This window comes from Sorex fumeus, unplaced genomic scaffold (assembly GCF_029834395.1).
Source record: "Sorex fumeus unplaced genomic scaffold, SorFum_2.1 ptg000093l, whole genome shotgun sequence".
Lineage (NCBI taxonomy): Eukaryota > Metazoa > Chordata > Mammalia > Eulipotyphla > Soricidae > Sorex > Sorex fumeus.
This window is the reverse complement of record NW_026606150.1, coordinates 1,540,920-1,555,529: the sequence shown is the minus strand read 5'-3', so window position 1 is coordinate 1,555,529 and position 14,610 is coordinate 1,540,920. Positions and strand designations below refer to the sequence as shown.

The window sequence follows — 14,610 nt, the reverse complement described above, 5'->3', positions numbered from 1 at the left end:
CTCAACTTTAATACATACGTATTACTACACTCCTATAATCACTCAATACCTTAGGCTATAGTAGGAACCCATTTATGCAAAGCTTTTCACCCAAAAGAGTATGAAATGATTAAGAGTCTTGGAGCGATAGCATAGCGGTAGGGCGTTTGCCTTGCATGCAGCCAACATGGCCGACCCGAGTTCGATTCCTCCGCCCCTCTCGGAGAGCCCGGCAAGCTACTGAGAGTATCTCGCCCACACGGCAGAGCCTGGCAAGCTCCCCGTGACGTATTCGATATGCCAGACACAGTAACAACAAAGTCTCCAATGGAGACGTTACTGGGCCCGCTCGAGCAAATCAGCAACTAATTATCAACAAGAATTGAAGAGTGAGGCACTCCTTGGGATTGGTGGGAAAACCTAAATCCCATAAACCTGCAACTTTGAAATATAGTTAAAAGCTGGATTCCTGAAGAAATGCTAATAATGCTAATTATTAATGCTAATAAGCTAATTAATAATGTATTATAGCCTCAAGGGTTTGTACCAGGACAGGAGATGGTGCGCAGACCCCCAGATCTGACCATGGCCAGAAATCAACATCATCTTCAGCCATTGGAAAAATTACCTGGAAGAGGGAGTACACCCATGATACTAATATTCCTCATTTAAAAATTCAAAAGGAAGAATACACCCCCTCCCTCACTCTCTGAGACTGCAGGACCTGTGTGGCAAAATTCGCAACAGAGGGATTCTGAGAAGTGATTATATAAGAATAACAAAACCAAGCACTCGGGAAACAGAAATAAAGAAGGCAGTCTACAGAATGAGTGACGACCTTTAAGCTTGGGGAATGGGCATGATAAGTGAAGAAGATCGTATAGTACACAGACAGAGAAGGTGATACTGACAGTTAAGATAATCAAGAGAAGAGTGTATTTTTCGGTCACACCCAACAATGCACAGGGGTTACTCCTGGCTCTGATTCAGGAATTACTTCTGGAGGTGCTCAGGGGGCCATATGCGATGCTGGGAATCGAACCCGGATCTGAAGTGTGCAAGGCAAACCCCTACCCGCTGTTCTATCACTCCAGCCCCACAATGTCCTTTTTGTATAGACACAGGAAGACAGTTCATGCTATGCTTTTGTAACTTGGGAGTTAATTGTAGCACTGTAGCACTGTACTGTCCTGCCGTTGTTCATTGATTTGCTCGAGTGGACCCAGTAACCTTGTGAGACTTGTTACTGTGTTTGGCATATCTAATACATCATGGGGATCTTGCCAGGATCTGCTGTGCAGGCGAGATACTCTTGGTAGCTTGCCGGGCTCTCCGAGAAGGGCAGAGGAATAGAACTTGGATCGATCGGGTCTGCCACGTGCAAGGCAAATGCCTTACCCGCTGTGCTATCACTCCAGCCCAGGAAGTTAATTGACTCCAAATAATATTCACTCCAGGGCATCTGTTTTCTCATCTTAAGCCTCCATTGCCCTTAGTTCCTAGAACCCCAAAAGCAGGGTCACAACAAGGGATTAGATGGACCCAGGAAAAGCTGTGAGCTATCCTGGCATTGAAATGGGCCAGGTCAAGTGCCATAATACTTAACTATAAGTTAAGAGCACAGACATGGACAAATTCTGCAATGATCCAAAGAGTAACAACTGGATTAGGACTCAGCTAGTGTTATTAAAGACTAATCTGGCATGAGCACTTTACTCTGGGATCTATAGTGAGATGTCCACAGGAGAGCCACCCTACAAGCTTAATATATTTCTTACTGTGTCCATACAAAATGACTAATATTAACAAGTAGAATTAAGATAGATGTTTAAATAGTTATTGGGCTAAGGAGAGGTGAAACATATCCCCTTGATGATATTTGGTCCATAAGAGGATCCTCTGGCTGCAGGAGATCTTTGTCTTATCTTAGAAGAGCTTCCCAGGAAGGAAGGGCCATTACATATGTTGATTGTGCTACCTCACCTGTGTGTAATTGCTATTCCCAACCCTTGGAGAGGGGGAATAACTAAGCTGTGGGAGTGGGCTGAGGAGGAGAATACGGACAGTGAGTGAGACAGGAAGGAGGTGGAGGAAGAAAAAATGACAATTGATCACCAAACAGTCAAGCTCCAGTTTTCTCCTTCTTTCATCCATAGCCATCAGGGTAGGAAAATGGCCTAACCACCGAAAGCACGTGAAGAGAGTGCAAGCCCTTTTTATTTTGTGATTACATACATCAGCTGTCAGAGATTAATATCGTGTGTTTAAGAAAGATTTTATGTAAATCACAAGGAATGATAAAGACAGTTACAGATCTCTGAAAATGATGATTCTATGTTACATTCTTTTTTTGCCACACCTGCCAATTCTCAGAATGTACTTCTAGCTCTGTACTCAGTGATCACTCCTGGTAGGCTTCGTAAACCATATGGAGTAACCAGAATAAGACTTCTATCAGCCTTTTGCAAGGCAAACGTCCTTCCCACTGTACTATCACTCTGACCCTTTTTACATTTTTTTAAATATTCAATTTATAATATCAGGTATGATGGCACAGCTTAGATATATCTTTCCTTAATATACTTCTAACTGTCCATTGCAGATTTTTGCTGAGATACATTTACATATTGAAGTTGAGGTTACAGGCAGGAAATGGTGCGCCCTGAACATGTACTGGGGGTAAAATAGTGTTTGAATCTTTAGTCAGTATGAGTATTGTCCTTTTTTGTCCAAGAATGGATAAAAACAAACCAACTGAGGAGCCTGGAAAACCACTGAGAGGCAGTCTTCCAGGTCCAACAAGGTTGAACCAACTGGGAGGAGGGGCTCCCTGCTCAACAAAGTCCAGGAAAAGTACATCAGAAGAGAACCATCAATGGACCCAAGTTCAAGCTCTCCCATTTGGTTATCATCCTAACAAAGAACTTGGGGGTGGGCTGTTTCATTTGGGAAAGTGTATATAAACTAACATTCTAGAGGAAGAGGGACACTCAAACTGCTTCTTGAGATGGGTACTTCAAGTCACTGTACCCACTCTGGGGAGATCACCCATACATCAAAGCTGGGAGTGTGTAATGATCTCTTCAGTTTGCAGAAGCCTGTGTTCAGATAGAGTGAGGATTAATGCTATTCCATCCACAACAGGTTGAAGGAAGTCTTATCAAGAGAAAATAATATAAAGAGGAAAGGTACCTAGCAAAGAAATCATTTCTTATATATCTACAGTTTTCAAGGATAAAAAATAGTATCTATTGAACAAATCTGAAAGAAAAGGATTAGACGATTCCCAATAAAATGAAACACTGATTTAATAATAACTGAAAGCTGTAGGGACAGAGATTGGATCAAAGATGGATGCTGAAATATTAGGGGAAGGACTGGGTTGGTGTCTCTAGCCCAAAACTATTTTAATGCTACTAAAAACTACAATTATCTATAAAATTAATTTTTGAAAACAAAATACAAAGGTAGATATGAAGAGATAGAACTATCTATAACTTTTAGTGACTCTGATGATGGAGTGGAAATGATCTTGGAGCTCATGGAGGTGTGAAATGAATCTTGGATGGAACATTTGATCATAAAATACCTTATAGAACGTATTAATGTTGTTGTTTTTGTGTTTCTCTTCCAGAATTTTGAAATGACTATAAAAGTTATTGACTTTTTTCTCATTATGTGCAAATAAAATAAAGGATCGTCACAGTAGTTAAGGAGATAATCACAAATAAGTGAAAGGTCTCATCATTTCATTCATCCAGACTTCCTTTCACCTCATTAATTATTCATCCAACCAAATCTCATACTATAGTTAACAAAATGTGTTGTGAGTTCCAGACACAGCTCTAGACTCTAGCTATGAAGAGAATTTTGGTCTTGCCCAGATAACCTCTAATTGGAATAAACACAGACAAGCCTATAATGAAAAGAGTGTTGTATCAAAGAGATTGCACAAATAATAGCAAATAAGCACTTGGTAAAGCATTAACAGGTCAATATACCTATTAACGATTCCAAAACACTATGTCAAAAAGATTATTGACCTTTCATGCTCATTGCAATACTATTTATTGACACTATCCAAATGCTAATATAAGCCTTCAGACTTCCAGATACCCCAAAAATGCTGCTGTGCCTTTGGCCAGATCCCAAAACCTTGGGGTAAAGTTTAACAAGAAAGTAAACGGTCAAAAGTTAGGTATGAGGGAGGCACACCCACAAACCACCTCCAGCTCAGCTATATAATTGGAGGCATGGCCTCTGTGGTTTCTGATCAGACTGCTTAATGGACATGATCCCAGAAACTCAGAAACAAATCTTGAAATGCAATGGCTTTTGGCAAAAATGTGTCCGGTCCCTGCAGTAGGTTACCAGTGCCGGGCCAACCCAGGTAGGAATACGTTTCATGCCTTGACCTGTTCCCCCTGGCGGCCCAGTGGCTGCAATCCTCCAGAGGCCACTGGAAGTCAGGTTTGGGCCCGCAGTGACAAGACACGCTGGGCCTCATGGGATGGGGGTGGAGCCGGCCCTTTCCTCCCCATCCCAATGAGACCCCGAGTCGCCGCCCACGAACGGCTTCTCTGGCTCCTGATCAAGCTGCATAATGGCCATGATCCCAGAGACTCAGAAACAAATCTCGAAACCCAGCAGCTTTTGGCAGAAATGCATCCAGACCTTGCAGTAGGTGACTGTCGCTGGGCCACCCCAGAGAGGAAAGGGTGCTGTTCCTCTGCCTGATCCCTCTTGGTGGCTCGGTGGCCGCCATCCTCCAGAGGCCATTGGACAGTCAGGTTTGGGCCTGCAGTGATGAGACATGTTGAGCCTCACAGGATGGGTGTGGAGCCCGCCCTTTCCCCTGCACCCCAATGATACCCTAGGTCGCCTCCAACGAACGGCCTGGCTCCTGATCAAGTTGCTTAACAGCCATGATCCAAGAGACTCAGGAACAAATCTCGGAACCCAGCAGGTTTTGGCAGAAATCCCTCCAGATTTAATTTTTAAAATTTCAGAAGTTCAAATTTGCATGGCCACTACTGCAGCCACGTGACATCATATGTTATTCATAACCAGCAATAGAAAACAAATTGTCTACTGTTGCCTTATGAGCAGATCTGAGTGTTGGGGTAAAATCCCAAATAATAATGGTGGGTCTGGTGTCAAAATATTTAATGCACAGTAGAGAGAGTAATGTGGAAATCATCTGCCCCACAGATTGGGGTAGGATATGGGATTGCAGTGTACTGGGTTTTTTTTTTTTTCCCTTTATTTTATTTTATTTTTTTTAAAGTTGTAGATTTACAATTTTTTGTGCTTTGGTTTCAATTATACAATGATCAGATACCCATCCCTCCACCAGTGCCCATTTTCCACCACCATGGATAATATCCCTCCCACCCCCATCCCCCCATCCCCCCTGTCTCTGTGGCAGGGCAATCCCCTGTGTTCTCTCTCTCCTTTTGGGTGTTGTGGTCTGCAAAAGAGGCATTGAGTGGCAAACATGTTCAGTCCATAGTCTACTTTCGACATGCATCTCCCCTCCTGGGAGGATCCTCCAAACATACTTTATTTGGTGCTCCCTTCTCTATCTGAACTGCCCTTTCCTCTAGGATACCTGGCTGGCCTCTAAGTTATGCAGTAATCCTCCTGGTGCTGATCTCAGCTATTCTTGGGTATTAATCTCATACTTTGTTACTTTATATCCCCCAGATGAATGCAATCTTTCTATGTCTATCCCTCTCTTTCTGACTCATTTCGCTTAGCATGATACTTTCCATATTGTACCACTTGTATGTAAATTTCATGACTTCATCTTTTCTAAGAGCTACATAGTACTCCATTGTGTAGATGTACCAAAGTTTCTTTAACCATGTACTGGGGTTTTTGGTGGTGGAGAATGGACACTAGTGAAGGCACTGGTGTTTTATTATATGACCGAGACTTAAACCTGAAAGCTTTGTAACTGCTCTCATGGTGATTCAATAAATAAAATTATAAAAAATGAAAAAAAAAGTAAGGTGGAGTTCATGCCCAATTCAATCAGCTAATCAGTGGCTGAAAAAATAGCAGTACTCTTACATAGGGCTGGAGCAATAGCACAGTGGTAGGGCATTTGCCTGGTGTGCAGCCACACCAGCCAAACCGGGTTCGATTCCTCTGCCCCTCTTGGAGAGCCTGGCAAGCTACCGAGAGTATCTCGCCTGCACGGCAGAGCCTAGCAAGCGACCCGTGACGTATTCAATATGCCAAACACAGTAACAACAAGTCTCACAATGGAGATCTTACTGGGCCCGCTTGAGCAAATCAATGAACAACAGGAAGACAGTGACAGTGACAGTGACCCCTACATAAAAAAAATTATTTGTTAATATTTTATTGTTGACTTACACAGTCATGTTAATCCCTTCACTATAAAAGTTTTTGCATATCCTGCACTGTCTTGAAGACTCTCTACAAGTTTACTGATATGACTCTTCGTCTACTTCTTCCCTTCTCATCCTTCAGTTACCTTCACTATTTCACTTGATAACCTCAAATCTGTTGTCAAAGTCCAAGAGTTCGTTTTTATGAACGATTTCCAAAAGAACAAAAGTAATGGGTGTTGGCACGGATGTGGCGAGAATGGGACACTCCCTCATTGATGGTGAGAATGCCGAATCGTTCAGCCCTTTTGGAAAACAGTATGGACAATTCTCAAAAAATTAGAAATTGAGCTCCCATTTGACTCACCAATACCACTGATGGGAATATATCCCGGAGAGGCAAAAAAGTATAGTCGAAGTGATATCTTCACTTGTTTGTTCATTGCAGGACTGTTTACAATAGCTAGAATCTGGAAAAACCTGAGTTCCCGAGAACAGATGACTGATTAAAGAAATTTTGGTACATCTACACAATGGAGTACTATGCAGCTGTTAGAAAAGATGAAGTCATGAAATTTAAATACAAGTGGGACTACATGGAAAGTTTCATGCTAAGCAAAATGAGTCAGAAAGAAAGGGATAGTAATAGAAAGATTGCATTCATCTGGGAAACATAAAGTAACAAAATAGGAGACTAACACCCAAGAATAGCCGAGATAAATACCAGGAGTTTTACTCCATGGCTTGGAGGCCAGCCGCACATGCAAGAGGAAAAGGCAGCTCAGATAGAGAAGAGAGCACCAAGTAAAGGGTGTTGGGAGGATCCTCCCAGGATGGGAGATGCATGCTGATAATAGACTATAAGACCGAACATGCTCGAGCGGGCCCAGTAACGTCTCCATTGGAGACTTTGTTGTTACTGTGTCTGGCATATCGAATACTCTCGGTAGCTTGCCGGGCTCTCCGAGAGGGGCGGAGGAATCGAACTCGGGTCGGCCATGTTGGCCGCTTGTAAGGTGAATGCCCTACCCGCTGTGCTAGCGATAGCACAGCGGTAGGGCGTTCGCCTTACAAGCGGCCAACATGGCCGACCCGAGTTCGATTCCTCCGCCCCTCTCGGAGAGCCCGGCAAGCTACCGAGAGTATTCGATATGCCAGACACAGTAACAACAAAGTCTCCAATGGAGACGTTACTGGGCCCGCTCAAGCAAATCGACGATCAACGGGAGGGCCTTTATTTTATTTTATTTAAGACCGAACATGATTGCCACTCATTGCCTCTTTTGCAAACCACAGCACCCAAAAGGAGAGAGAGAAAAAAAGGGAATGCCTTGCCACAGAGGCAGCGTGGGATGGGGGATTTGGGGGGTGGGAAGGATACTGGAATTAGTGGTGGTGGAGAATGGGCAATAGTGGAGGGAAGTGTACTTGATCATTATATAACTGAAACCCAAGCACAAATATTTGTAAGTCTACAACTGTACCTCATGGTGTTTCAAAATAAAATTTTTTTTAAAAAATGAACCATTTCCACTAAATCCTTTATTAATAATCAGATAACGAAAGTAAGTTTAGAGTTGTAAATAGTTTATTGAAATGAAAATGTATTTGAGATTTCAACAATTTTTTACAGACCAAAACTCAATTTACGTCAAATTCAAAGAAAGACTGAGAGGTATACTGAGTCTCAATGAGATTTTGGTTCTGGAGCATTTGTGCTGTCCTTTGAGTCGAAGATCTTGTGGAAAGTTAAAAAGCAGAACACGATGCAGAATTATATATTGTTTTCTGTAAAACAAAAAAATAGAGCTGGTACTTTGATTCAATCCTACCTTTAAAGAAAGATCTTGACAAATATTCCTTCTCAATTTTTGCTTGTACTTATCTACAACATCTGATATCCATAAAAGTTACCGTTGGAAGACAAATCAGAAACACTTTTTATTTCATCTCCTGTTTCAGGAATGTATGGAAGCCAAAGTAATGATAACCGTCCAAATCTTTTTGCCTCTAGGGATCCAAATAATCTTTTTTCTCTATATTACTTATTCCTGGATGAGGTAAAGGTAAAGGTAAAGGCCCTCCCGTTGATCGTCGATTTGCTCGAGCGGGCCCAGTAACGTCTCCATTGGAGACTTTGTTGTTACTGTGTTTGGCATATCGAATACTCTCGGTAGCTTGCCGGGCTCTCCGAGAGGGGCGGAGGAATCGAACTCAGGTTGGCCATGTTGGCCGCTTGTAAGGCGAATGCCCTACCCGCTGTGCTAACTTATTCCTGGATGAGAAACTTATCAAAATTCTTAGCAAGTGTAAAATTCTTCTGTAAATTGAATAATGTTCAAGTGCCTCAACATTTGACTCTTGGAAATGACTGCTCTATCTCTTATTCATTTGACTCCTGTTCTCTAGAAACCAGATATGAAAAATCATTCAATATTTGTCCTTTTATGATTATTTCTTTCTGTTTATCATCATGTCCAAAATATTGATTCATTGTATTTGTTTTGTTATGTTTGAAACAATACTACCTCCCATACTGGAGTCTGTTCCACTGAGCACTTATCTTTCGTAGCATATCCAATTAAAGGACAAATACACAGAAAAAAATTAAAAGCAGATTATTATACTTGAAATTATGTTGAGTGTTCATTTAGTTTAAGATGTATATAATTTATCATTTTGGTGTTTTCCTGAACTGTAGTGAAAAAGACCTCAGCGAATTTTACTACTTTCTTTTTGGGGTAAAACAATAATAAACATCACTGAGACTCTTTCAACTTAAGACTTTTGCAGAATCGGTGTCTTATTATCTTTGATGGAACAATGTGTGTGGGAGGGCAGGGGGATATGCACGTTTATGTTCATAAACTGAGTACTTGATATGTGGGCAAGCAAGAGGTTGGTAATAACCAACATGAGTAACCTTTCTCCATTTCTTTCCTTTGTATTGATTTTTGACTATTGAAACTACAAAATGAAGAGAACTTAATAGCTGAAATATTGGCTGCTCATCCTTAAGTAAAACTCGTCAGCGTGACTATGCTATGAAATCCAAGTGGTCCTGACTTGTTTATCATAACTTTGACAAATGTAAATCTCCTTATCCTTACCAATACTTGTAAAAGCACATAAGAAGAAAGTGATATTACCATGAATATTCTATTGCTCTCCAGAACATCTTCACTCTGATGATTTAAACATTGCTTCAGGGTATGTAAAGCCCTCAGAGTGTCCTCATGCTCTCTGAATTCGTGAAAATGCGACAAATATTCTTCAGGGGTCATAGAAGAATCCAGTGCCTTGGTAAGTAAATCTTCCAGAAGATTGCATCCACAACCTAGGGAAAATCATGGGAAATTGGGTGTGAATCCAAAGGACTGATCAGCACCTTTTGCCCTAGGTAATATTTTTCATCTCTGAACATTCTAGTCAAGGTATCACTTAGCAAAGATTTCAGTGAAATGTGTATGTTTTGAATCCTTGGAGAATGAATATTCAAGATATGGAATTTCCCCTCAGGTAAAAAAAAATAAACAAAAAAAATTTTTAAAAATCATTCCCTTCTCCCATCCTGAGAAGCCAAAGTAGGTAACCAGACCCCAAGACTCTCCAGGAAGCAGATGCTTGAACTGTGCTGAAATCGATTAAGCAGTCTCCGCTCATTCATTATCTGGAGTCTTGTGATATTATCTCTCCATTTTGAACACCAAGCAGCATATCCTAGTAAGGTTGTTGTTTTGGTTCCAGGATTTTACACAGAAATTTCCTCAATGGCTCATTTTCTGCTGTACCAAGGAATGAATAAAAAGAAATTTGCTCATAAAGTGATCTGGTGGCACAGGGCCAATTCCGTGACTCAGGGACCAGAGCTCCAGAGTTCACTCCTGAATCAGAGTTTTCTGTGGAGTTGGCATTGAGCATCTCATGTCAAGGTATTTATACCATGTCAAGAATAAGTGAATGGGATGTGGAGAAGATATGGCGTAAGACACTCCAGAAGGATCGATCGTGATTGGAGGCCACATCAGTTGTTCTAGGGGATTTACTGGTAGCCACATAATCATTCCTGGAAGTAGACTGTCTGGTGGCATGTATATTTATCCTCAAGAGGCACTGATTTTGAAGAAAAGGAGAGTTCTGCTTACATTGATTTCTGGTTTGATCTTTTCAACAATCAATGTAAGCAGAGTAGATCTTCATAGTGTGGGACAGTGGGTCAGCCACTGCTGCCTGAACCCTTTCTCCTAGGGATTTCCTGTTTCCAGCCCTGCAGATGGAGACTGTACTTGAGCCTCTTTTAGGAAAAACACCTAGAATGTACATTCAGTACATCTGACTGAATCTCTTTCCTGCATGAACTATGTCATTTTAGTGTTTAGGCCCAGGATTCACCCCATTTACCAAACATCTTTCTTTCAAGAAAAACTATTGTATCACCATGAGATAGAGTTACAAATCTTTCATGATTGAGTTTCAGTCATATAATGATTGAACACCCATCCCTTCGCCAGGGTACATTTCAGACCATCAATGTCTGCAGTGTCCCTCCAACCACCCGCTCTCCCACCCCTTCCCCTACTCTATGGCAGACCAGACACATTCCTTCTTACTCCCCCCTATACTTTAGGGATTATGGTGTGCATTACAGACACTGAGAGGTCATCATTGACTTAATGGGCCCTTTTCTATTCCAACTGTCCAGGGAACTTATATGCTGCTCCATGTCGTAGAAGTCAAGAGGTCTTAAACAAAGCCCTAACTAAGGGACAATGCACAAATGGGAACACTTTGGGGACACTCAAAAATTATTGAATTCTAGGTCTGGAATACCCAAAATGCTATATTGAAAGTTGCTTGCCCAGATGTTCAGGCATTAGAAAATTCTCCTCCACTGAACCTCAAAAAACAACCTGAACCCTGGGAGATGCAGACTAAAACAACAATGAGATATCATTTCACACCACAGAGACTGGCCCACATCCAAATTAACAAAGGCAACTGGTGTTCGCGCGGATGTGGCGAGAAAGGGACACTCTAGTGGGAATTCCAACTGGTTCAGCCCTTTTGGAAATCAGTATGGACGATTCTCAAAAAATTAGAAATTGTACAAGCTCGTCCTTCACGCCCTACCGAGGTCACGAGTTGCCTCCGACGAGCGGCTCTCTGGCACGGCCATGGCTCCAGAGGCAAAAGGACTTAATCCAGAGCCCGGCAGCTTGCGACAGAAAAGTGAATGGACCATGTGTTAAACTATGGCGCCATGCCTCCCTGGGAGGGAAAAGGTGTTGCTCCCTTCCGCCTTTCTCCCCCCCCCCCAAGCAGCAAGGTGGCCTCCACCTCAGAGCTTATAGGAAAGCCAGGTATGAGCCGGCATTGACGGGGCAACTTCAGTCTCATGGGAAGGGCGGTGGTACCGGCTAGTCCTTCACGCCCTACCGCAGTCCTGAGTTACCACCCATGAGCAGCTCTTCAGCACAGCCATAACACCAGACGCACAGAAACCAATCTCTAAATTATCTGGATCTTTGCAGAAATCCAAAATTGCGTGTCCACAATAGTGGTCGCGCCACATTATATGATTCTCATAACCAGTTATAGAAAACAAAGTATTTCACAATGCCTTTTCAGCAATTCTGATTGTTGCGGGGGGGGGGGAACTCTAAACAATAAAGGTCCATCGTTTGTCGAAATGATGAATATAATCAATGTAGAGAAGAGTTAAGTAGAAATCATCTGCCTCACAGGCATTGGGTGGGGTGGGAGAGGGGGTATATTGGGGTTCGTGGTGGTGAAATGTGAGTACTGGTGAAGGGAAAGGTGTTTGATCATTGTATGACCGAGACTTAAACCTGAAAGAAAGCTTAGTAACTTTTCCCACAGTGATTTAATAAATAAATCTACGATGAAAAATAAAGAAATAAATAAAACTATGAAAAAAAAAGTAAGGTGGAGTTCATGCCCAATTCAATCAGCAAATCAGTGGCTGAATAAATAGCAGTACTCGTACATAAAAAAAAAAAAATTAGAAATTGAGCTCCCATTTGACCCAGCAAGATCACTCCAGGGACTATATCCCTGAAACGCAAAAATGTATAGTTGAAGTGACATCTTGTTTGTTCATTGCAGCACTGTTTACAATAGGCAGAATCTGGAAAAAACCTGAGTGCTCAATGATGGAGGGATAGGTACTAGATCATTGTATAGCTGAAACCCAAGAACAAAAATTTGTAATTCTAAAACTGTACCTCATGGTGTTTCGCTGATAAAAATTTTTTTAAAAAAAGCCTGAGTGCCCGAGAACAGATGACTGGTTAAAGAAACTTTGGTACATCTACACAATGGAGTACTATGGCAGTTGTTAGAAAAGATGAAGCCATGAAATTTAAATACAAGTGGTACTACATGGAAATTATCATTCTAAGTGAAATGAGTCAGACAGAGAGGGACAGACATAGAAAGATTGCATTCATCTGGGGAATATAAAGTAAAATATAGGAGACTAACACACAAGAATAGCCAAAATAAGTACCAGGAGGTTCGCTCCATGACTTGGAGGCTAGCCGCAAATGCTAGGGGAAAAGGGAGCTAGACAGAGAAGAGAGCAACGAGTAAAGGGTGTTGAGAGGATCTCCCGGGATGTTAGATGCATGCGGATAGTAGACTATAGACTGAACATGATTGCCACTCAATGCCTCTTTTGCAAACCACAGCACCGAAAATTTGAAAGAGAGAACAAAAGGGAATGCCCTGCCACAGGGGTGGGGTGGAATGTGGGCGACGTGGGTGTGGGAGGGATACTGGAATCAGTGGTAGTGGAGAATGGGCACTGGTGGAGGGATGGATACTCAATCATTGTATAACTGAAACCCAAGCACAAAAATTTGTAAGTCTACAACTGTACCTCATGACGTTTCACTAATAAAAGTTCTTAAAAAAAACAAACATGACCCTAAATCCTACCTTTGCTGGCTGGACTCACCTGCATAGCAGTAGAGGGGAAGGGCAGTGAGCATGAGGAATATCAGCAGCTTCATAGTGGAGGTGGCAATTATTTGTTTTGTCCAACTGTGGAGACAACAGATTCCTTTTGGGGAGAGCTCCCAGGTCTCCCCCTTTTAAGCTCCAGGTCCCTGCCTTAAACCTGCCCATAAGTGAAGCAATAAGTAAACCAATCAGATGAAAGTCAATCTGAATGTGGATCAGGAATGACTTGAGCAATCAAGAAGAAAGTGGTCCAGGAAGATTGCTTCACAGTTGGAAGCCTGCCTGATGACCTGAGGGAAAAGGCAGCTGGGGTACAGAAGGGATGACTAAGCCAATAATGGTTGAAGGGATCGCTCGGAATCGGACATGTGTGCTGAAAGTAGATAAAAGACCAAGCATGATGGTCTCTCATTATCTGTATTGCCAACCACAATGCCCTGAAAGAGAGAGTAAGAGGGAAATTGTCAGTCACAGAAGCAGGGGCAGGAGTGGGATGGGGTGGGGGTGAGGAACACTGGGGACGTTGGTGATGAAAAATGCACACTGGTGGAGAGATTGGTGTTCAATCATTGCATGATTGAAACACAAACATGAAAGTTTTGTAACTGTAACTCATAGTGATTCAATAAAAATAAGTGCAAAAAGAAGAAGAAAAAAGTGTCCCTTAAGCCCACCTAGGAATGAAGTTGCCATGCTCCAGGCCGCTTTTTGGATGCTTGGGCCGACCCTCACTCATGAGTGAAGTCCCAGAGAACCAAGTAATGTGGAACTTAGTGACCTTGTACTCCAGGTGCTATGGGACACGGAAACAGAGATCCTCTGCCTGCTTCCCCCAAACTCCAGGAACTCAGGGATCACACCCATAATACACACCATGCCGGTGCCAGATAAATTCCTTATTGGCCGAACTCCACTACCCAACCACAGCCATGCTACAGGCTGCTTTCTGGACCACACAACCACTTTGCACTTTGCACCATCACAACACATCATAAGACACTTCCTACCCATAATTACCTCACCATATTTGATGGGGTTCAAACATGGTGTGAACCATGGGAACATCTGTAAGGACGATTAGAGGCCACTTTAAAAGCCTCCATCCCTCTCGAAGAGCCCAGCAAGCTATCAAGAGCATCCTGCCCTCACGGCAGAACCTGGCAAGCTATCCATGGCATATTTGATATGCCCAAAACAATAAAAACAATGGGCCTCATTCTCCTGACCCTGAAAGAGCCCCCAATTTTGGCAGTGTTAAGATAGATGAACAAGGAGAGGCTGATAAAAT

The 14,610-nt window shown here is 42.3% G+C and overlaps 1 protein-coding gene across 1 annotated transcript; it reads right to left on the bottom strand.

Moving 5' to 3' along the window:
- Positions 1 to 7,908: 7,908 nt before the first annotated feature.
- On the bottom strand, positions 7,909 to 13,449 carry SCGB2A2 (secretoglobin family 2A member 2). Its single transcript, XM_056131908.1, has 3 exons — positions 13,318 to 13,449; positions 9,488 to 9,675; positions 7,909 to 8,126 (listed from the first exon to the last, which is right to left on the bottom strand). Exons 1-3 carry the CDS (start codon positions 13,370 to 13,372, stop codon positions 8,088 to 8,090), a joined length of 282 nt encoding a protein of 93 aa, XP_055987883.1. The 5' UTR covers positions 13,373 to 13,449; the 3' UTR covers positions 7,909 to 8,087.
- Positions 13,450 to 14,610: the final 1,161 nt, after the last annotated feature.